The 22531-nt window shown below is 39.5% G+C and overlaps 2 protein-coding genes across 6 annotated transcripts in view; one reads left to right on the forward strand and one right to left on the reverse strand.

Moving 5' to 3' along the window:
• The window catches only part of PKD1L3 (polycystin 1 like 3, transient receptor potential channel interacting), a 79640-nt gene extending 71338 nt beyond the window's left edge, over nucleotides 1-8302 (forward strand). The window contains 10 exon segments of the mRNA XM_053722183.1: nucleotides 3049-3075; nucleotides 3078-3104; nucleotides 3107-3171; nucleotides 3783-3862; nucleotides 3864-3941; nucleotides 5134-5335; nucleotides 5824-5925; nucleotides 7797-7882; nucleotides 7884-7922; nucleotides 8296-8302. Coding sequence (XP_053578158.1) covers nucleotides 3049-3075; nucleotides 3078-3104; nucleotides 3107-3171; nucleotides 3783-3862; nucleotides 3864-3941; nucleotides 5134-5335; nucleotides 5824-5925; nucleotides 7797-7882; nucleotides 7884-7922; nucleotides 8296-8302 — 713 coding nt within the window.
• Nucleotides 8303-9378: 1076 nt separating this feature from the next.
• IST1 (IST1 factor associated with ESCRT-III) overlaps nucleotides 9379-22531 on the reverse strand; it is a 31833-nt gene continuing 18680 nt past the window's right edge. For 3 of the 5 annotated variants that reach the window (XM_047078708.1, XM_047078707.1, XM_047078709.1), the window contains 9 exons: nucleotides 20032-20134; nucleotides 19454-19634; nucleotides 18179-18266; nucleotides 15541-15624; nucleotides 14923-15033; nucleotides 13824-14030; nucleotides 13092-13184; nucleotides 11943-11991; nucleotides 9379-10767 (listed from right to left, as the gene is read on the reverse strand). In XM_047078708.1, coding sequence (XP_046934664.1) covers nucleotides 10568-10767; nucleotides 11943-11991; nucleotides 13092-13184; nucleotides 13824-14030; nucleotides 14923-15033; nucleotides 15541-15624; nucleotides 18179-18266; nucleotides 19454-19634; nucleotides 20032-20119 — 1101 coding nt within the window. In that variant the 5' untranslated portion in view covers nucleotides 20120-20134 and the 3' untranslated portion in view covers nucleotides 9379-10567. Of the gene's footprint in view, nucleotides 10768-11942; nucleotides 12006-13091; nucleotides 13185-13823; nucleotides 14031-14922; nucleotides 15034-15540; nucleotides 15625-18178; nucleotides 18267-19453; nucleotides 19635-20031; nucleotides 20135-22531 lie in introns of those variants that run through there. The other 2 variants (XM_047078711.1, XM_047078712.1) reach the window with 2 other exon arrangements.

Below are 22531 nucleotides of genomic sequence, written 5' to 3' on the forward strand. Positions count from 1 at the left end.
TTAAAAATTAACATGATTAACTATTTCATGAATTTTTAGTTGTAGGTATTATCTATTTCTTTTTTCCTCTACTGATGAACATTTAACTTTCTTATATCCAATGCATATCCCTAACACACACATACACACCTTTTCTCTTTCCTTATCCCAATATAGTAATAATGAAAATAAATATTAAACTAACCATAAATTGTGACTATATAAATGATTTTTCAAAGATGAGCCATGTAACATATTAGTTAAATTTCTTTTCTTCTACAGCTTTTTCCTTAGAGTTTATAATTACCTCCCCCCCCCTTTTTTTTTCCATTTGGTTTTGCATGGATCTATCACTGAGTCATCTCCAAACTCCTCCAAAAGTAAAAATCTCATTCTGTTCAAAAAGTGTCAAGTAACCTTCATTTTAACCTTTAAAAGATAAAAGGACCTCTCTAGGGCCCTCCATCCTTTTGGTACAGTAAAGATTGGTTATCTTCTAGGTAATCTGCATTATAGCACTCACCCTGGAATCTCCCTAGGGATTATCTTGACCTCTCTCCTCTGCTGGATCTTTCTCCTGGATCCCATTTTTCCTCTGCTGCTGTACTTTATCATTTAAGCTAGAGCACATCATCCAGGAAATTACTGCAAGGGTGCAAAATTAGTAAAAAGGGTGCTAAAGTAGTAAATTTTTTGAAGCTTCCATGTCTCAAAATGTTATTCTGCCATAACATTTGATGGCTAACAAGTCTGGAAACAGTTGTCTTCACGGAATTTGAAAAGTATAGCTCCATTGCTTTCTAGCTTCTCAGGTAGTTGTTAAGATGTATAACGATGTTTGATGCCCCCAGCTCTCAAAAGTTTTTAGAATTTTCTCTATTCAAGGTGAGTCTTTTAATCTGGAAATGTGTCCTTAAGCTCTGAGAAATTTTCTTACAGACTTCTATTAATTTCTTCTCTATTTTTCTCTGTTCTTTTTCTGGTATTCCTGGCATTTTGACATTGGAGTGACCAGACTGATCCTTTGATTTTCTTGGTTTTGCTTTTCCATCTTTTTTCTTCTAGTTTCTGGGAACTAAATTCAATAAATGGTTTGGAAATGGTTTAGAATTGAAGCATTCATCTTTATATTTCAATTTTTAAGAATTGTTTGCCCTTGTTTTTTTTTTTTTTTCATAGTGTCCTGTTCTTTTATGGATGCAGTATCCTCTGAACTGTGAGGATGTTACAGGGTTTGTTTCCTTTTCCTCCCCTGCTCCCTTTCTCTGATGCCTCCGAGCTTTATTTATTTATATAGTGATTTTACTACAGTACAGACAGAGACAGGAGGACCCTTGGGCAGAAAGAGCTGCCAAGCTTTTATTTTTTGATTTGTTGTTTTGTTTTGATCTCCAGTTTTCAGTGTAAGAGGTTCAAATATGTGGCCAGCTTTTCATATTGAAGAGGGGGACAGTAAAAAGCAAATAAATGCTATTTAGAAGTTATTTGCACATGGAAAGAGCTTGTCAACTGTTATCTAGGTCTATGGGACAGTTTTCACATAGAGGGACCCTCCAAACTCCTGCCTTGAGGATATAGGCTTGTTGGACCTCTCAGAGCCTGTGGAGAAAGGGGCCTGGGAAGCATCTCACCAAGCGGTATAAAAACTTTCTCTTAATTCTTTTCTAGTAGATCATACCTGGTGCCCCTGACTTCAGATTCTCTCTAGTTCAACATCAGTAGGAAATAAACCTTTAATTTTAGGGTGGTGGAAGGTAGGACGGGTAGCTAATACCTCGTTGCAAATGATGGGGTAGCTAATACCTCGTTGCAAATGATGAGGAAGGAAATCTGGGATCTTGCGATCAATTCTTGTATTTTCAGTTCCACCTGACATTACCTTCAAAAGTATCTGATGCCTGTAATTTTCCTTTCTAGTCTTGCTTCTGGGTTTTCTACACAGCTGATTTAGGTTTCAGCTTTCTTGACTCTGCTTTCAGTGTCATCCTTCTGTTGTCCAGCTTCCAGCAGTTTGTTGCTGTCTCTACCCTCCTCTTTTTCTTTGGGTTGTTCTTTATGCCTTCACTATTACTGTAGTGGCCTTTTTATGAGATTAGAGGGAAACAAGTATGTTCAATTCCCCTATGTTTAACAGGAAGTCTGTCCTCGTCAAACTTCATTTTCTCTTTATCTTCCCCAGAATTTGCCCCCCAGTATCCTTCCATTTTACTATCAGGCGTTTAATCAGGAATTTTAGACTTCTATATTTATTTCTAGATGAAGCGTGAAGGCTTCCTGTGGGTCTTCATAGGATTTTATTAGTAGTAACTACCCAAAAAATAAAAATTAAAAAAAATAATAATAAAAAGGGGTAAACATGGGAAAGTCCCAGTCTTAAGAGGTAACTCTGTGAAGTGGAATTCCTTTTATTTTTAAATGTACTTTCTACTAAGGGACACATCTTAATTCTAATATTTTGGGGCCTTATGAAAGTTTATAGTCACAAGACCTGTCATGATTTTATACACAACAGTCTCACTGTCCTGGGTGGAATCTGAGGCTTTTTAGTCTATCATAGAAACATCTGAGTATTCACAGGATACTGTTAGTATTCATGGGATATTAATGCTTTACACTTAGTAAATTTGAAATGGCTCAAAGCATACTGATTTCTGAAAGTGTATTTTAAGTAGTGTTCCCTTCTCCTCACACTTTACATCACGGTCATCAGTTCTCTTCCAAACATCATATTGCAGGAGTACAACTAGTCAGTGTATCTCTGCACCTGTTTTGGCTTGGCAAGGATAACACCTTTAATAGCTGTGAAGTCAGACACTGCCCTCATGGTCGGGTCACCAATATACCCATTCACTCTATTGATAGTGCAGCCAGCACATTTCTCCAACACATACATGATCTCAGCTAATATCCAGTGACAGCTCTAGAGGAAATACCAAGTAAAATGTAGAGATTCAGGAACATTTGTAATAGATAATCCAGGAATAGTTGCACTGATTTCAAAGACAGAGTTTGAAAGGAAGAGGGCACAAGCTTTAAAGACTCTTGACTCCAGGTATTCTTTGTTCTCAGGTGCCTTCTTCACCTCTCTGAGGCTGGACATTTAAGTTCCCTTCAGGCATCCAAGAAGGACTTTGGTCTGTTATCTCACAAGTCCTCTGTTATCTCCTAGTCTGTTACTACACCTTCGTACAGGTGAACTTAAAGTGTTAGATGTAAAAGATTCTTGAAGTTTCCAGATGTTATCAGGGGAGCTCTACAATGAGCTATTATTAGAATTAGGGCTATGACTTTGGTCCTTTCCAGAGCCTGAATTCAGTTAAAAGGTGACTGGCTTTCCATCAAGTAGCTCTTCCAGTTTTCAAGAGCTAAGGGATTAATCTCTAGAAGGAATATTTTTTGTGTACAGTTGCATTATCCCTATATAAGGTAATAGCAAGAATTGAAAATATGAATAAATAGAGAGCAAGTATTCAAAAGTACAGGTAACTGCACCAAAAGAGAACCTGTCGTAAGCCAATACCTGTCTTATTTTCAGGCCTGAAAACTAATTTGGAAACTTTTTAAAATGTAAACAACAAAAATGAAATAATGTATCCAATGAAAGTTGTAGTGGAAAAGGCAAACTTTTCTGTAAGCAGCGGCTCTGAGTTACTACAGAGCAGACCAAGACCATAACCCAGTGTGTTCAAGTTAGATTTGACAAGTGCTCAGCTTAGTGTTTTGCCAGTATTAAAATACTTCGTTAGGGAGAGACCTGGCTAATCTTTAAGGCAAGCAGTAGTGACTGTGGTGTCTGTGTTTAGGGTCATTGGCTGAAACAGCAGAGGTGGCGGTTCTTCACTAGGAAAAGAAACATCCTGGACACGAGCATAAGCCTCATTAGCTGTCATCCTGGGTCTTGACATGAAGCTTACTTCTCTGCATAAGAAAAACATAGCACAATACCACTATGACCGTAACAGGTAAGAAGGAGACTAAGGAGCGAAGCCTATTCCTAGTCAACGTCCAAAGTTTCCTGATTACTCACAAGTATCCTTTCAAACTCCCTTTCCTCCTCCACTGCTCTATCAGACCTATATTTGTATACCAGAGTTAAAAACAGAACTCCGACTAATGTCCACAGCTGAGAAGAGTTAACAAGAAACCATTTATACTGCTAATCATATTGAAAATGTCCTCTGTCTTCCTAATACTTAGGTATGTGTTTGTCAAGGATAATACATTCAAATTTCACACAGCAAGGACCTGGAATTAGTTATATTTTGCACCCTGACCAAAGAATAAAGCCTAAGGCATGACAAATGATCATGCTTTAAATCTGCAACACAGTGCATTTTTTAAATCCAAAGAGGGTTGCTTTCTGGGTAGGGATGTTCATGCATTAGCTTGTCCATTACTTAAGAGACATCTGGTGCCCCTTTGGGCACCTTCTCTGGTCTTTCCCATGGGGAGGAGCATCTATTTCCCAGGCCAAGTATTGCCATGTGGTACTTGACTTTTTCAGTGGTCACTAGTCTGGATTGTTGATCTGTGTAATGAAGCAGTGTTCCAGGTCAGACTTACAGAGGGTTGTTTATGTAGGGAGTGTGTCTGTGCAGTTAAATCGTGTTGACAGTTGAGGTCCATCTTGCTGTATGGCACTGCCTAGGTCTTAGACACTAGAACAGTTTGTGATCAGACACCAACTTGCTCTATGGGGTCTTTCCAAGTTGCAATACAAGATTGTGAATGCATTTCTCATATAACACCCTTCTGTCTAGTTTACCTATCATCTTTCTACTTTCAGCACTGTTAAACCTATTAATTATCCTACAGAAAACAGAGCAGCATAAGGGCACATCTCCTTAGGCTAACTCCTCTCCTTTTGAGGAGAGATTTAACTCAAACCGGAGCAGTGGACGAGGCTGGCCTTGATTTGCAGGATGAATTTGGAGTAATCTCCTAGGGGTTGCACTTCAGGGCTTCTGGAGATCTCCCAACCAAATACATGGCCTTTTGCCGGTGCTCTCACATCCACAAGTACCAGAGGCGACACTGAAAAGTTCTGACATCAACAAGTGTTTGACCCAATAGGACTTGCAGAGATGCCACTTCAGCTGGAGAAGTGGATAGCATACACTTCACCTGAGTGACTGTCAGCCTTGCTGGGTACAGGTTCATCAGCTTCCATGAGGCAATAAAAGTAAACTCAGCAGTCGTTCACCTCATGGGCTTCCTGGTTCCACAGGCAACTGTTCAGCTGTGGAACCTGCTGGATCCTAACCCCAGGCTGCAGGTCGTCAGTAGAGCACCCAGCAAAGCCTGGGACAGCTTCCTGCTATTCATCCTGATCCTGCTGACAGGCTATGCCATTGCTGTAAGCCCTCGTTCGCACTGCCTTTTCCTAAAAGCAGTGCTGGCCTTGGAATCACATTGCCTCCCTGAAAAAGCACTGTATGAGAAACCATTAGTTCAAGTTAGCAATGAGTTCTGGAGAAAAGAGTGAAGAAATCTTTTAGTTATAGTTCCATACTTAACTAGTAGTGAGACTTAAATGCAGAAATTTGTCTCATCTCCTAAAATTTAGCTCACAGGTTGGTGTGAAGGTCAAATAAATTGATGGAAACACTACGTAATTAAAAAGGAAATATGGGTGTGTGTGTGTGTGTGTGTGTGTGTGTGTGTGTGTTGGTGGGGGAGGGTTTCTTTTAGGCATAGTGATTTGAATGGCCACTAAAGCATTTCTTTCATTTCCATTCTCTTTGGTTCTGTGTTGGCCTCCTTATCAAGCACCTCAGGAGGGAAAGAACTGAAACCAGCTTCATTACGGTCTACCCTCTCCTGACTGGTCTTTGTCCTTTCCAGTTTAACCTGCTGTTTGGATGGAGCATCTGGGACTACCAAACTTTTTTCAGCTCAGCAGTGACTGCTGTTGGTCTCAAGATGGGAATCTCTCATAACAAGGAGGTAAAAAACCCCATCACGGTTTTCCTGCAGGATTCTATTTGGTTATTTATACTTAAGGGGAGAATTGCTTACAAAAAAAGCAGCCCTTTCTGCACCACTGCACACTGGAAAAGGGAGTGTAGATCCTTTGCCTTTCCATTTTATGGTGCTATCTATGAATACAATTTGAGTGGCTGTTACTTTCAGAAATGTGCCCTTTTCAAGCACCTAGTCCCACTTTCCTCATTTCTTATATTCTTAGACTTATTGCCAGGACACTAGGCCTCAATTTATACTCTCATAACCTACCGAGATTAACATTATTTGCTGTTTCTGTCTCAATGGCCCTTTTAAGTATACAATGAAGTATACTTTTAAGAAAATTCGGCAGGTATAATTCCAGAAAGAACTGCAATATTTGTTTATAGTTAATAAATGCTCATTTCAGACAGCTTGTATTCTCCCCCTAAGAACTACCAACACAAGTCTCTTCTAGTCAGTATAAAAAGTATAAAAAATAAAGTAGGGGGGCGCCTGGCTGGCTCAGTCAGTACAGCATGTGACTCGTGATCTCAGGGTCAGGAGTTTAAGTCCCACATTGGGTGCGGAGCCTACTTAAAGATAGAACAAGGAAACCTAGATGAGGATTTGTAGTCCTAGCATATATAGATTTGATTAGGACAGAAAAAACTACAATTCAAATTAGTGAGTGAAGCCGTCACTCTTGGAACACTTTATTTACTAAAGCTCTTAAGGAAGTAACAATCACAACAATAAGCTTTTGCTAACACCTCCTTTTTGACTTAACTCTTTTTCTGCTTTAATCATAATCATATATAATGTGAAGGGAAAATGGAGTATACTTACTGGGCAAAGTCTTACAGCACAATCTGAGATTGTCCCAAGTTACTTGTTGACTTAGATAGAGTAGCTATAATTAAGCACTTTTAAGTGGATGATGTATTGTTACTAGGATATATTTGGTCATACATATTTCCATCACAGTGGTATTTATTATAAACATTCACCCTCTAAGTTGTTGGGATGTTTTGTTTTTTTAACAGTACCCTAGTGGCAACAGTGAATGAGCCAAAATATCAAGGGGAAAAGTGCATCATTTGTTAAAATGAACATGTAAATTAAAATGCTGTTATGGAAACCACTCTAGTAACCCTGTATCTGAGAGATGTCTTTATGCTGAAAAGACTAGCAAAACTCAGCAATTACACTTTTAAAGATAACACTTAAAAAAACAACCAACTATGCTCTCTCTCTGTCTCAAAAATAAATAAACATTAAAAAAAAAAAAAAAAACCAACCAACTTAGGGGCACCTCAGTGGCTCAGTCAGTTGAGCATCCAACTCTTGATTTTGGCTCAGGTCATGATCTCACAGTTCATGAGTTTGAGCCCGGCTTGGGATTTTCTAAATAAATAAAAAGAAAAAAAGACTAAAAAGCCAGTTTTTATGGTTAACCTGTTAAATTTTATTAGAATGCTCCTGTGTTTAAAGTAGAGGTCATAGAACGGCAGAGACAGTTTTCAGGATTTCTGATGTATTTTTTCAGTAACCTTTTGCTACTCTTTCAAACCTCCATGTTTATATTTTCCAGAACTGCCAAAACTCACATGGGTTTTGAATTATAGTGCTATTGTGACTCACCTGTTTACCTGTGAAAACACTGAAGTCAATTATTTTTATACCCACCCAGTCTATCATTCTTTCTCTTCTGTCCACTCAAAAGTATTTTCCTTTTTAATAATTTTGCTTCTCCAAGTTTCCACCAAATATTTTATGTGACTATATCCCAAACATAAGCATATAACTTACATTTTTAAAGTAGAAATTAAACTGACAATCTTTAAACTCAAAATTTTATTGTCTCTTTCCAGGTTGTTGTTTTAGAGCCAATCCTGGGTTCTTTTCTGATCCTCACCAGTGTCATCTTGATAGTACTTGTGATCATTAACCTTTTTGTTTGTCATCCTCATGGCCTTTGGTAAAGAAAGTCCCTTAAGGTAGGTAACTCTCTGGCTCAGTAACTGAAATATAAATGTCATGATTCTTCTATCATTGGAAAAGCTCAACTGTTGCTGCTCTTAGGCAGACATAATGCACAGTATTCGCATATTCCCTTTATTGGTCTCTGCCAACCATTTGTATAGGAAACCCAGTTTACCAAGACTATATTATGTTCTATATCCACTGTCCTATAAACACCTGGTCCTCCACTATTTAGCAGAAACACTCCAATGCCTGACAGTAAATCATAAAAGGAAATTTCCAGTATTACTATTCATACTTTTTTTTGGTATCTTGTGGTACTTTTTCTCTCCAACATCAGGATCAATTGTTAATTTCCCCCACTTTTCTCCTTTTGTCTTTGAACAGACTCTAAAAGAAGGTGCATTCACAGATGGTGCTGCAGAGAGTTTGCTAGGAATCCAGCGGCACCAGAACACATGAGCAAATGGTCATGATAGCAATGGGCATTAACAATGGAGCCTGGCTCCATTCCCAGCCTGGCTTATTACTACTTAGCATATTATTACTTATCTTTGCGTGGCACAGTTTAGAAAATTACCCATGTTTATATATAATGCACTGTTAATTTTGTAAATCACTGAGAAATCAAAATCCCCTGTGGCTGCAAGTTCTTCTGTTTATAGATCACGGTCAGGAAAGGGTTAACCCTGTTAAGAGTGATACAGAATAATCCAGCTCTGCTGCCAAACAGGTAAAGAAACACTCATCACCAATGTTTCAGTATGGCTGTGGGAAATATAAATGAATCACAAGTGGGCTCACAGCAGCTTACTTTTTTTTTTAATGTTTATTTTTGAGAGAGACAGAGCACAAGTGGGGTAGGGGCAATGAAGAGGGAGACACAGAATCCGAAGCAGGCTCCAGGCTCTGAGCTGTCAGCACAGAGCCCAACAGGGGTTAGAACCCACTAACGGTGAGATCATAACCTGAGCTGAAGTCAGACGCTTGACTGAGCCACCCAGGCGCCCTGACAGCAGCTTAAAGATAAATGCATGAGGTTTGGGTAATGGAGAGCCCTGTCCCAGAGGAGTAACCAAGCAAATTCACAAATGCTATCTAGGCTTATTTACAGAAGTTGAGGCGCGCCTGTGAGGCTCAGTCAGTTAAGCGTCTGACTCTTGATTTCGGCTCAGATTATGATATCATGATTCATGGGTTCAAGCCCCACATTGGGCTCTGTGCTGATAGTGTGGAACCTGCTTAGGATTCTGTCTCCTTCTCTGCCCTTCCTCTGCTCACTCTCTTGCAAAAATAAACATTAAAACACACGCACACACACACACAGATTGAAATGGACTCCTCGCTGCTGCAGGTCCCCATGACCCAGGGAACCAAAGAGTTAAGGTCTGGCTTGTGCCCAGCATGGGTCACTACTTAAAATAATCTCCACTAAAATCCAAATGCACCTCATCGTTTGACCAAACCAAATTCAGCAAGGCACAGAATTTTTAACTTTATTATCAGCTACTGAGCTATGAGATAGATACAAACCAATCAAAAACACTAAAGTTGCTTGAAACAAGTATATACATTACACTACACATAAGCCAGAGTCCTACCTTCTGATCCCAAAACCATCCCTCTGGGGAAGGACAGCCTTATCTACAGGGAAAAGGAGCACATTAAGTTACAATAATAATAGTCTCATCCATCTAGGAAAGTAGTGAACTACAGCCACGTTTTTTATGGGCACCAAAAAATTTTCTGAAACCAGTCTTTAAAGGTTCTCTTAATCATAAAGTTTTCAAATGAAAACAAGAACCCTTCTTCTCCTGTAGGCATTCCAGCTCACTACCCAAGAGATTTGAGTACTTCTATTAAGGCAACTGGAAGCCCACCTTAGCCTTGAATGGTGACTTCTGCCCAACATGTGACCTGTCCGCCATTTGCCAGTAAATGCAATCCAACAGAACATGCTATGGGGAAAAACAGGAATTTATGCAGTGTTGCCCTCTGGTAAAAGGAGAACACAGCACTCAAAGCAAAAGGCCACGGAGGGCTCCCTGAGAATCCAGCAGAACTAAGAGAAGCCTTCAACTTTCCAAATAAACTCTGCAACTGGATCCAGGTAGAACAATGCCCTGCAGCAAGAAGAAGTGTATATGCCAATGAGAGGACCCAGCTTCCAAGAACTGTTAAAGAGGCTTCCAGCATCAGTCTCTCTTCCCATTCATATCACACCTTTTTGTCTTGATTCTTGCTCACCACAAATCCCTCTGTACAGAGGGGTTTGTTTCTAAATCTAGAACTTCAGCACAGGACTGAGAGAGACTTCATGAAGTAATGTCCTCCGTGTCCAGCCATCTTTGGCAGCTCTCACCTTTTCCCTGCGGAGGGACAGAAGGACGGGTGATGGGCGAACCTGGGATCACACTCAAAGGTGACGAACAAGCAAGGTTGCCAAGGCTGCTCTGGCCTCGTTGACTCTAATTGTTAGTCTCTTAAGAGCAACAGAGAACTGGAAAGCAGCAGAATTTAGAGCAGGAAGAGAGCCCAAAGGAAAAGTGTGCTCAGTGATGGTAAGAGATGAAAAAGAATTGCACGGAGATTCTTTGTTACAAGGAGAAACAGTGCCGTCTCAAATCCCAGAGCCTGGAGGTTGCCTGGCTTAAGAGATCTAGGTTTTCTTTTTTAACTCTTCAAATCTCCGGGAAAGATCATCAAAGTCAATGTCCTCAGATGCTGAGGTGTTGGCACCAGCAGATGCAGTCGGTAGTGTGTCTGGCACAGACGGCAACTCTGGTAGTACAAAGTTGTCGCAGGTGTCCACAGGTCTGGAAGGGGGCTTTGCGGGGGCTTCTGGCTTGGGCCCAGGACCTAATTAAATAAGGGTAAGGAGCCCAGTGTTACAAGCCAGAGAAGGGGCTCAGATCCTCAAAGCCCACAATCCCCTTTGGCAAAAACAATGTAACTATCAAAACACAGAAGAAAAATAAAATTTTCAGTACAATTAAGATCTACATTCCCTTAATACAGTTGAATCCTGTTTTACTTTCCTATGGTAAGAAGAAAGATTAAGAGAAATTCCAGGTGTGGTACATGAAACCAGGTACACAATGCATTCTCTTAGACTATGCCCTTTCACAAAGGTCTGCTCCCATAACAACAAAGTCCAAGGGGTGGCACTAAAATTCTGTTGGAATGAGCCACTCTTTAAGGATTAGGGGAAGAAAAATTTTATAAGGAATATTAATGTGTACATTGTTTGATGTAATAGAATCAGAATTTCCACTCTTCCATTTTGTATTTTACAAGTTAAGATCATCCCCCTTTCCGTTTGTATCTAAGTTCTAGAAAAGGTGAACCTAAACTATAGTTTTAGAAAATGAGAACAGTATTTGCCTCCAGGGTAGAATGGACTGGGAAGGAACATAGAACTTTCTGGGGTGATGGAAACTTTCTACACCTTGACTGAAGTCACTGTTACATAAAATCAAAACTCATAAAAATATATACTTCTGTGTATTTTTTTCTATGTTAATTATACCTCAACAAAACAACTATCCCCACATTTTAAAAGCATCCCCCCACCCTGGGTTTCTGAAGTGCTAGTAGTGTTTTATTTTCTGAGTGGATGGCCACACAGCATGCTTGCTCTGTGAAAAGTCACTGAGCTATTCACTATGGTTTTATCTACTGCCCCCTCATTAATGCCCAAGTTTGTTAATATAAACATGTATTTATATAAATACAAATAATTTTGATACTTCTAATACAATGAAAGTTGAAGCAGCAAGAACATCAAGAACTTGAGGTTGAAAGAATAATACCACCAACAGAAACAAGGAACTTGAAAGATTCTCTGGGGCCAGAAAGGTATTTTCTTTATGGACAAGGGAAATCCCGAGTTCTATTTTTGTCATACTACACTCAAGGAAAGGACAGGGCATGTGGGTAAAATGCCACGGACATGAAAACTTTCTCTGAGGTGGAAGCAATAATGAGAAAACAGCAAAAAGGTTCAGCACTGAGGGTTTTTGACTCACACTCACCAACAATCTGTGCAGAAGAGACATTCTTGTCAGCATTAACGTCATCAACCTGAAACACAAATACTGTTACCAAGGGAGAAAGCAAAGGCATTACTAGAGAGAAAGTACTGATACTGGTATAAGCCCGTGTTTTCCAAAAGCTAAGCAGAAGCAACAGAACCACCCCAAACAAACTGCCCCTCCACCCCCTGTACTCTTTTCTGATCTTCCAGCTAGACAGATACCACATTAAACTCTAAACCACCAAGCAGAGAAAAAGGAAATTCTTACCACACCATAACACCTCTCTTTGATACCTTCACCTTCTGTGCAGAGAGAAAGCACTAACCCACTGAATTCATCTCTCCAAGAACCAAGTCCTCAAATACTGAAGATCTTCTACCTCATTCCTAGAAACAGCTGTGGGCAATGCTTCAATGCATGCAAGACCAAACTTAAGAAAAACCCAAGCCCAAGGGGAAAACCAAAGGAAAGAACACTAAACAAGTTCAGGAACAGGAGGATCTCCCAGCAAACGCCATATCAATTTGTTTTCTCTTTAATTCATCAGATGGAAGGAAATAGGTCTCAAAAGGCACATACTAGCTAAGGAAACAAAGCTGACAGAAAAGGAGCCCTCTAATTTGGAATCAAAGCTGTGCAACCACCAACAATTCAAGGAATGATTATATTTATAATAAGTTTTACCTACAAAACTAAAATGTAAAATTAGTAATATCGGCTGAAATTTACTAACTGGACACTTCTATTTAAGACAAAAATCTGGCCACTATTCCTTTACACAGTGTTGAATTCCTAAAACTGGTATTTTAATTATGATATTCCAACAGCAGGACTATACCAACTCAAAACAATTCTCTGCCCTACTCCAAAAAAACTAGGCAAGTGCCCTACGTGAACTTTCTAAGAGACCTTCAGCTCCTTCCTGATTCCTGGCTTAATTGCAAAGCATTGCCACCAATGATGATGTTGCTGCGGCCGCCACCACCCAACTTCCAGGGTAATGTTAAAGCAACACAAGAATCCAAAGCAAGAGCAATGATGGTACCAGGAATTGATCAAAACTTTGCCTTCCCTGTGGCCATTATTTTGCTCTCTCTTCATGGGAGTCACTCTCCTGCTGCTTACAAAAGAGGTTCAACCACTTACAGATTCATACGATGGGGGAGTTGCTGGTATCTGAGGTGGATGAATATTGGGAAAAGCCTGGTAAGTCCCCATTGGCAATCCATTGAAATCCGACTGCAAGAGGAGAAAGGTAACATCAGAGACACAGCCCCAAAAACCCCTGAGTTTTCTGAGGTTTGTTGTATGGTAAGGGAGATATACATATATTCAGTGTATATTCAATATATATATTGAATATATACATATATTCAAGAGCTAAAAAAGAGAAAAAAATGCCTAGAAGAATTCTAGATCTTCAACGATCTATAGCCAAAGGCTCGTTTTCAAATTACTAAATTAACCACTTCCATGTTGACAAGGAAAGATTATAATCAAACTCTCCTATTACTAGTAATGACCTTGTCTACAAAATGTCTACAAAAGAGGTTTTTCCAGCTGGTAATAAGCAGTATTCATTTTTGGAAAAAACTAGTATGGCTGCAAAAGGTCCCAAAGGTTATTTACCAGTAAACCTATAGGAAAAAGTTTCTTTAACACCATCTCTCTGTATTTTCCCACATCATTAACTATAGACAAACCAAAAGACTTTTTCCAAATCCCGGTATTTTTTTCCACAATATGATCACTAATACCAAATGTTCTTACTGCTCAATCTTGACAACCTACAACTTTTGTGTGTATTCATACAGCCAATGTGTCTCTTCTTCTGTTACATTTTCTAGAGTTTATATCCACGCTTATATGTATACTTACTGGTCCCTTTGGAAGTGGGTAGGAAAAAGGAGTACTTGGAGAGGGCATGGGCATAGGCACAGGCATAGGCACTGGCACTGTTCCGTCAGGTCCACCAACTGGTGCAGCAAAACCACCCCCTCCTCCTCTTCCAGGGCCCCCTTTCTTCACATCATCTGTGAATCCAACATCAATAAGATCGGTCTCTATGCCAGGAGGAGCTTCTGCCTGAGAAGAAGAGAGAAACCTGTATCATTAACCCACACTGCAGGCCAGATCCCCCAGAAGTAGACTCAGAGATGCAGGTCAGCATGGAGGAAGTTTACTGGGGTAGTCTCTTGGGATAAAGACTTGTGGGGAGTCAAAGAAGCAGGGCTGGGCAAAAGGAAAAGCTGGGCTGCCATGTAGTCATAGCAACTGCTCAGTCAATTCCTTAAGGAGCTCTGGAGCTGGGATGGGTCTGCAGCAGGTGCCCTCAAATGGGGCAGAGTCTAAAATCCCAGTTACTAAGTACAGGCTGCCCCTAAGGAAAGACTTTGGATGAAGCAGCTTTCTTCTGAGAGCCACTGCTGGAGGAGCACTCAGCTGTGTATGAGCACCAGTCACCAATATTCTCAAGAGCTGGGAGGATAAATGCTTTTATCCTGAAGTGTATTTGGGATGGCGGGGGAGGTTGTCTAAACAGCATACTAACCCACACACTACACCCCACCAACCTCAACTGAGTGATTATTATTTGTACATCTGCCGTCCTTACACTATAAGCCTCTTTAGGACAGTGACCTTGTTTTTATCTCTGTATTTCTGTGTACTGTCTGGCACAGGGCAGGCACCCAATAAATCTTTCAGGATCCTTTCTTGCTTCAATTCAGTGAAATTCATTGAAAACCAACAATGCCATTTTGTATTTGTATCAAGGTCTGTACCTTTTCAAAGTGCTTTCATCATTCATCTCATCTGATCCTTAAAATACTCTTTGCAGGCATATTTATTGTTACCCAAGCAGAGAAAGGCTTAAACTCCCACACACAAACTTTAATGAAAAGAATATGGTTATTTTTAAAGAAAATGATATCCAAAGACTCATTTCCCTTTGTACTCTGAAAGACTCTAAACTCACCATGACCACAGAGTCGGGCTCATAGGGCACATTATAGTTCTTGGCAATTTCAATCAGATATCTCTCCACCAGGATCTTGGGTGGGGCTTCCACACTCAGTTTGTGCATTAGCTATAAGTAAAACACCCAGGATTAACATCTATGCCAACTAGCCTTAAACCTAACTTGTCTCACTTTTAAACTTTGTTCCTCTTATTTTATATGTAAATTGAGAAAAAAGGAGTTCAGACTAGTTACATGATTTCTTTTTTCAGTCACGAGACATATTGCAAAACCATGCCTCTTTCATGTTCTCTGGTTACACACAACCTAGGTGTTGCTAAGACTGATACCACCGCCGTCCACATTTGAATTCATCCACTTCTCTCCTCGCTTCTACATCCACAAATCACAAGAGGCACAAAGGATGGGGGTGGGGGGGCCTCACAATCAGAAGTTTAGGGACGGAATAAGGAGCTGACGACACTGCCAACCAGAAAGCCTCTCACCCTATGAAATATGCAACCCTAGATTAACTCAGCCATACAGCAGAACCCACGAGAATCAACACAGGCAATAGCATAACATGCCCACATCCCTGTCTACTGCATCATGTTTATTAACAAGTATGTTCATTACCCTGTCATTCACAGTTCCAATCTGGTTGGTCCTACATAACTTGCCATATTCCTTGCTATACTTGGCACAGAGCTGATCAGCAACCTACAGAGAGAAAAAAAAAAAAAAAAAGAAAAAAAAAAGGCAAAACAGTAAATAAAAGTGGAAACCATTCCTAAAAACTACTTCAAGCTTCCTCCTAACAATAGTAAACATGCTTCTTTCTACTACAAGAATTCAAAACAACCAGGGTCTATAAAGCCTTAAGGGGTACATATTCGTACTTGTTTATCCAGCCATCCACTGAGCTGTAACTATGTGCCAAATTCTATTACAGACATTATGATATATGCTATAAACACAATGAACAAAAACAGACACTGTTCTTATAGAGGCTTATAATCTCTGAGGAAAACAGTCATTAATCACACAAAGATACAAATGCAGCTGTAATAAATGCCACCAAGGCAAAGTAACAGCATGTGCAAAGGCCTCTGGTGGAAAAATAGGGCCAATCCTCAAGCTGAAATAAATTAAGTGTTGAGCCCAAGGGAGGAGTGCCATAGGAAATGAAGTAAGAAAGGCATGTGGGGGCCAGAAAATGCAGAATCATATAGGTCATATTAGGAATTTTGTTTCTATCACACGAACAACAGCTACTAAAGGGCTTTAAAGCAAGAGGTAGTGACAGGATCAGATCTGTGTTTTGAATAGAACCCTAAGCTGTTCTGACAGAATGTTGAAGAGACTAAAGGAAACCAAAGTAGGTATAGAAAGAAGATTCAAGAAGTTACTGTAATAGTCCAGGCAGGAAATGACTGGCATCAAACCAGAGTGGTCCCAACACCTGAGAGCTCAGTGAGGAGGCACTCATTGTTCAATATATAGACCCGGTATTTATGATGTAATTTAGTCCTTTGTCTTTTGATAACACTCTTGGTTGCTTTATACTATGCAGAAATTTTTTACTATATTAATGTAATCACTTTGTTCATGGCTTTTATGGCCTTTTCCACTATGAGATTATCTTTTTAAATCTGCCTAGTTTTCTTCTAGTTTTTAATGAGTTCATTAAAAAACAAACAAACATATAAATCTGTTTCATCTTGAATAAATCTTGATATAAAGGAAAAGTATAGAAGAGGTTAAAACGAGGTTTTAACCCCGGGTTGGGGCTCCTGGGTGGCTCAGTTGGAGAAACATGCAACTCTTGATCATGAGTTCAAGCCCCACGTTGGGTGTAGAGATTACTTAAAAAAGAAAAGAAAAAGAAAAAAGAGAGACAGAGACTAAAAAAGTTAAAAGTCTATATAAGAAGCAACTGCCTGGCTGCCTCAGCTGGTACAGCATGTGACTCTTGATCTCAGGGTCGTGAGTTCAAGCCCCATGACAGACGTAGAACTTACTTAAAAAGAAAACAACAGAAAAAGAAAAAAGAAAAAAAAAGAAGAACCTGTTGCCTCTACTCTCCCATTCCTCTACCAACAAAACTCTAGGACTACCATCCCTACAGGAATAGAATACAGGAGGCTTACTCTCTGGAGAGGTTAAACTAATAGGACTCTGAACTCCACGCACAGCAGAGAGCAAAGATACTTACTGACAACCAAAATTTTAAGTCTTCTATAAGACAAGAATGAGACCTTTGGCTTCCTCCTCCCATGATTCTCAAATTCTGGCAGCCAGCTTACACCCTTGAGGTAGAAAACAGGATTCTGTGCTGACAGTTCAGAGTCTGGAGCTTTCTTCAGATTCTGTGTCTCCCTCTCTGCCCCTCCCCCACTCCCTCTCTCAAAAATAAACAGTTAAAATTTTTTTTTAAATAAATAAATGAAAACCCACAGAAGACAAGGAAATCTCAAGGGGCATCTGGGTGGCACAGTCGGTTAACTGTCTGACTCTTGATTTCGGCTCAGGTCATGATCTTGTGGTTTGTGGCTCAGGCTATTACTGCAAGCCTGCTTGGGATTCTCTCTGCCCCTGCCACCCACCCACACACACTCTCTCAAAAATAAACTTAAAAAAAAAAGAAAAAAGAAAAAAGACGGGTCAGGAGGTAAGACTGAGACAATCTACAGAATAAAACAAAAAGGCAAAGATGTAGAAAACAGGTAACAACTCAAATGAATTTGAATACTAGCAGTCAGTACTATATCTGTGTTGTGAGGTGAAAGTTTTTAGTTAATGTCTAGCTCTTCTGCTAGATTCTAAGCTACAAGAGTAGGGTTACTGTCATATTTTGCCCACTGCTGCACCCTCAGTGCCCACTTAGCTCGTAACATCAACTTGATAAATATTTGTGGAATTAATGAATGAAGCAAAATATGTGACCTTAAATTAATGTTAACTGGTTTACAGTTGTGTAAGAACTTTCCTATTCGAATATACTTAAATAACATTACAATAAAAATAAGACAAAACTGAAGGTACACAACACTTTGCTCTTTAAAAAAATTATTCATGTTTGCAAAACACTATTCTGTTGCATTATATAAGGGCTGAAAAGGAGGTAGAGACAAATTTACAAATTTACAAAGCCTGTTTCAAAGGCAACATAAGAAGTGTACAAAATATCTTGTCAAATAAGCAGAAATGATTTATGTTAACCAACCTAACAATTTAACAAACTACAGACATCAATGAAACTGGTTGTACTCACTATTTTCAACTCAGCCACTTCTGACTGGAGTCGAGGAGCAGCCCATATCAGTGTGGACACAGATTCAGCCAGACCAGAATCTAGTTCCCTAATTAAGGAAGAAAAATTAATAAAATTTAACATTCTTTAAAACAAACCAACAAACCTTAGCATTTGTATCATATAGTTGATAGCCTTGGAAAGCTCTTTCACAAATCTCACTGGATTCTCATAAAATACTCTAGGCTTCCTATTTTACTTGTGGGGAAACTCAAACTAACTGACAAGCCCAAGGTCACAAAGTCCGGAAATGGTTGAGCCAAGACTCAAACTTAGGCCTTTTGATTTCAGATTCCTTCCTTTCTTTTCAACAATTGTCTATATCAAGATCAGGTCTTCCAGCAAAGCCATTAGGAAAAAGGTCCTTGGGTATGTGAAGTAGTCCCCTAGTGCTAGTTGCCCACATGTGTAAGAAATCACTATTAATGCTTTCACAGATTCCCTTTCTCAAAGAGATGATTTGATTTAGGTCTTCAAAATGCATTATTTCATTACACTTACACAAAATGAATTAAGTTCTAGATACCTCTGGAACAACACTGTGCCTATAGTTAACAATACTGTACTGTGCACTTAAAAATGTTAATAGGGTATGGGGCACCTGGGTGCCTCAGTCAGTTAAGCGTCCCACTTCAGCTCAGGTCATGATATCACAATTTGTGGGTTCAAATCCCCTCTGGCTCTGTGCTGACAGCTTGGAGCCTGGAGCCTGCTTCGGATTCTATGTCTCCCTCTCATGCGCACGCGCTCTCTCTCAAAAATAAACAAACATTAAAAAATTAAAAAACAGGGGTGCCTGGGTGGCTCAGCCAGTTAAGTGTCCGACTCTTGACCTCACAGTTCATGAGTTTGAGCCCCCGTATCAGGCTCTGTGTGGATAATGCAGAGTCTACTTGGATTCTCTCCCTCCTTCTCTCTGCCCCTCCCCTGCTCTCTCTCTCAAAATAAATAAATTAAATTTAAAAAATTAAAAACCAAAATACTAACTTAAAAATAAATTAAAAAATGTTAAGAGGGTAGAGATCTGATGTCATGTATTCTTACCAATAAAGGGAGAGGAGAGGAGGGACACAAGGACTTCTAGAGGAAACAAATTTTATTACCTTGATTGTGGTGCTAGTATACAGATGTATGCATATGTCCAAATTCATCAAACTGCATGCATAAAATATGTACAGCTTTTTCTATAAACCATACCTAAATGTAGATTTTTAAAAAAAATACAAAATATCTTACTTCATAGACTGGATGAGGCCAAACCGAGCCAGCAGCAGGTCACAATAGAGCTCCAGGATCTCCATGGCCTCCACGAGGTAGTCTTCTCGGATGATGTGCTCCACACGGATCCGAGCTCGTTCATCTTTCCCAGCAGCCAGATAGTCAGCAATCTCTTTCCTTGCTTTCTGGGCCAATTCCGCTAAGTCACAAATCGCATCCAGTCACACTGAGCCGCCTGCCCTGCAGGAGACTTCCACTCCGACAGAGAGAAGTGCGTGTTTCTTCTACATCCTAGCTCACTGTTAGCAAATCTAGTCCCAACTCATCTAGTCTCTAGAACTTCCTCCACTATCTAGGTGAGACTATTGTTTGTGTAGCCAAAAATTTCCACCTCAGGAGTCATGTTATCCATTCCCTACAACAAAGTGATTCAGTCTAACTTGTCACAAAGGGCAGCAGTAATATATCTAAAGCTTCAAGGATATGGGATCCCTAAGACTTCATAGTAGTAGCCTAACAGAGCCAAATTATTAGGGTGCTAGAACCTGGTGATGTATTCTGGGAAATAAAATACAAGGAAATCATGCATTACTCACTTTTTTTTTTTTCCAATAGTTTAAGACGGTTTATGACTAATCTCAAATTGACTCGTAAACGCTCAGCTTTAAATCCAGAGCCCAGCATGCTGTGTTGTTCCTCCTGGAAAAAGATAAGAAACACAGTTACTACCTTCAAATTGAAATTAGTATAGAAACTAACATCAATTAGAAGGTAGATTAGCTGACACTATAAACCAGAATGGTTTTCCACAGGCAAAATGACATAATGTGATTCACATTTCTTAAAGATCTCTTCGGCTTGTGTGAAGAATTGACTGAGGGAGAAAAAGAATAGAAGCAAGGGACTAAGGAGAAGACTATTACTATAGTCCAGACAAGAGATGGAAATAGTTTAGAATCAGGTAGGTACCAGTGGTAAGGGTAGAGTGACTGGATTTGATATCTTGAAGGCACAGCTCAAAGATGCTGGCAATGGTTAAAACGAGTATTATATATTGCGGTAGGAGCAGGATGATAAAAAAACTAAATAGCAGGAAGGCCTCCTACCTCTCCCAAAAATCTCATCAGGGTAGTGATGAGAAAAGATTATCAAATCTAGAACCAAATTCAAAAATATTGTTTCCTTGGGGCACTCGGGTGGCTCAATTAGTTAAATGTCCAACTTTGGCTCAGGTCATCATCTCATGATTCATGAGTTCGAGCCCCACATCACTTCTGTGCTGACAGCTCAGAGCCTGGAGCCTGCTTGGGATTCTGTGTCTCCCTCACTCTCTGCCCCTCCCCTGCTTGTATTCTCTCTCAAAAATAAATAATAAACATTAAAAAAAAATTTTTTTTTAATTTCTTCCCCTCAATTCCTCATATCCTCCTGACTCAGCCTTTGGGAAAAAAACTAGTGTACAGAAATATTAATATTTTACTCATGTACAAATAAATATACAAAGGGGTGAAAAGTCCAAGAAAAAAAAACTTTAAAATTCAACAGAAGGCTATTTACCAAGACTTTCACTGAACAGAAGAGTTACAGTCAGTAAAACCACTCCCCTCCACCCACAAGGGGGTATATCATTGTGCATTCCATATTAAGCACAAATCCTATGTTTTTCAATTAATTCTGGACTTGAACTTCAAAACAGGTAACATCCAAACAAAAGCTAGGTCTAACAAAGTAACCAATAAACAGACAAACCAAAGAAGATATCCAATGTAAAGAAAAACACTACGGATATTTGTCTGCTTGTGCAAAAACCACTAATAAAAAACATCAGATATGTTTTCCTTTTGTAAAATTACCTCCAGAAGCCTTTATACATTTAATAATTAACCTAAGTCCCAGTTTATAATGGGGTGTCTATGTCACGAAATACCTTGGATCCGTTATACTATTTATTCAAAAACTTATTGAATATCTCTACATCAGACAATAGCCCTACAATCCTTGCCCTTAAAGGAACTTATATTCTATTGGAAAAAACAGCTAAAAGAATCTGGCAACTATGAAACTGGTTAGAACTATGATTTTACAGTGGTTCTCAACTGGAAGTGATTTTGCCCCCTATAAGGATATCTGGCAATGACTGGAGACATTCTAAGTTATCACCATTGGAGGGGATGCTACTGGCATCTGGTGGGTAGATCCAGGAATGCTGCTAAAAATTCTATAATGAACAGGACAGCCCCCCACAACAAAAAAATTATCCAGCCCAAGGGGCACCTGGGTGCCTGAGTCAAATGAGCATCCAACTTGATTTCAGTTCAGGTCACCATCTCACATTTCTTGGGCTCAAGCTGACAGCGCAGAGCCTGCTTGGGATTCTCTCTCTGCCTCTTCCCAACTCATGCAAACACTCTCACGCTCTCTCTCAAAATAAATAAACATTAAAAAAAGAAACAGATTCATGCAGACTTTTATACAAAAATATTTATCAACACATTTTAGGATCAAAAAACTAGACTAATGAACTATATGAACAAAGAATATTGCTTATTAAACAAACTATAATATATTTATGGATTTTTACATAGCCACTAAAATTTTTTGAAACATATTTACTGAAGTAAAAATATATCAACAATATTAGTTAAAAAGGCAGGACTATATATATGAAGTACGACCTTAAATTCTGAGTTTTTAAATTTTTATTTATTTATTTTTGAGAGAGAGAGAGAGAGAGAGAGACAGCACGAGTAGGCGAAGTGCAGAGACAGGGAGACACAGAATCCGAAGCAGGCTCCAGGATCTGAGCTATCAGCACAGAACCTGACGCAGGGCTCAAACTCACCGACCGTGATACCATGACCTGAGCCGAAGTCAGACACTTAACCGACTTAGCCACTCAGGCGCCCCTAATTCTGAATTTTCTGAATTTTAAAAGAGCACACATATATACATACATATAGACAAAGGCTGAACTAAAAAGAAAAAGACGTCATTATTATTATATGTAAACTCTTTTCAAACCCAATGAGTTTAGACTAACAATAGAGCTAATATTAAAAAACAGGGGCACCTGGGTGGCTCAGGTGGTTAAGTGTC

The sequence above is a fragment of the Lynx rufus genome, unplaced genomic scaffold (genome assembly GCF_022079265.1).
Source record: "Lynx rufus isolate CCGP_SWC_20201006 ecotype Redwood Valley unplaced genomic scaffold, mLynRuf1.p SCAF_16, whole genome shotgun sequence".
Lineage (NCBI taxonomy): Eukaryota > Metazoa > Chordata > Mammalia > Carnivora > Felidae > Lynx > Lynx rufus.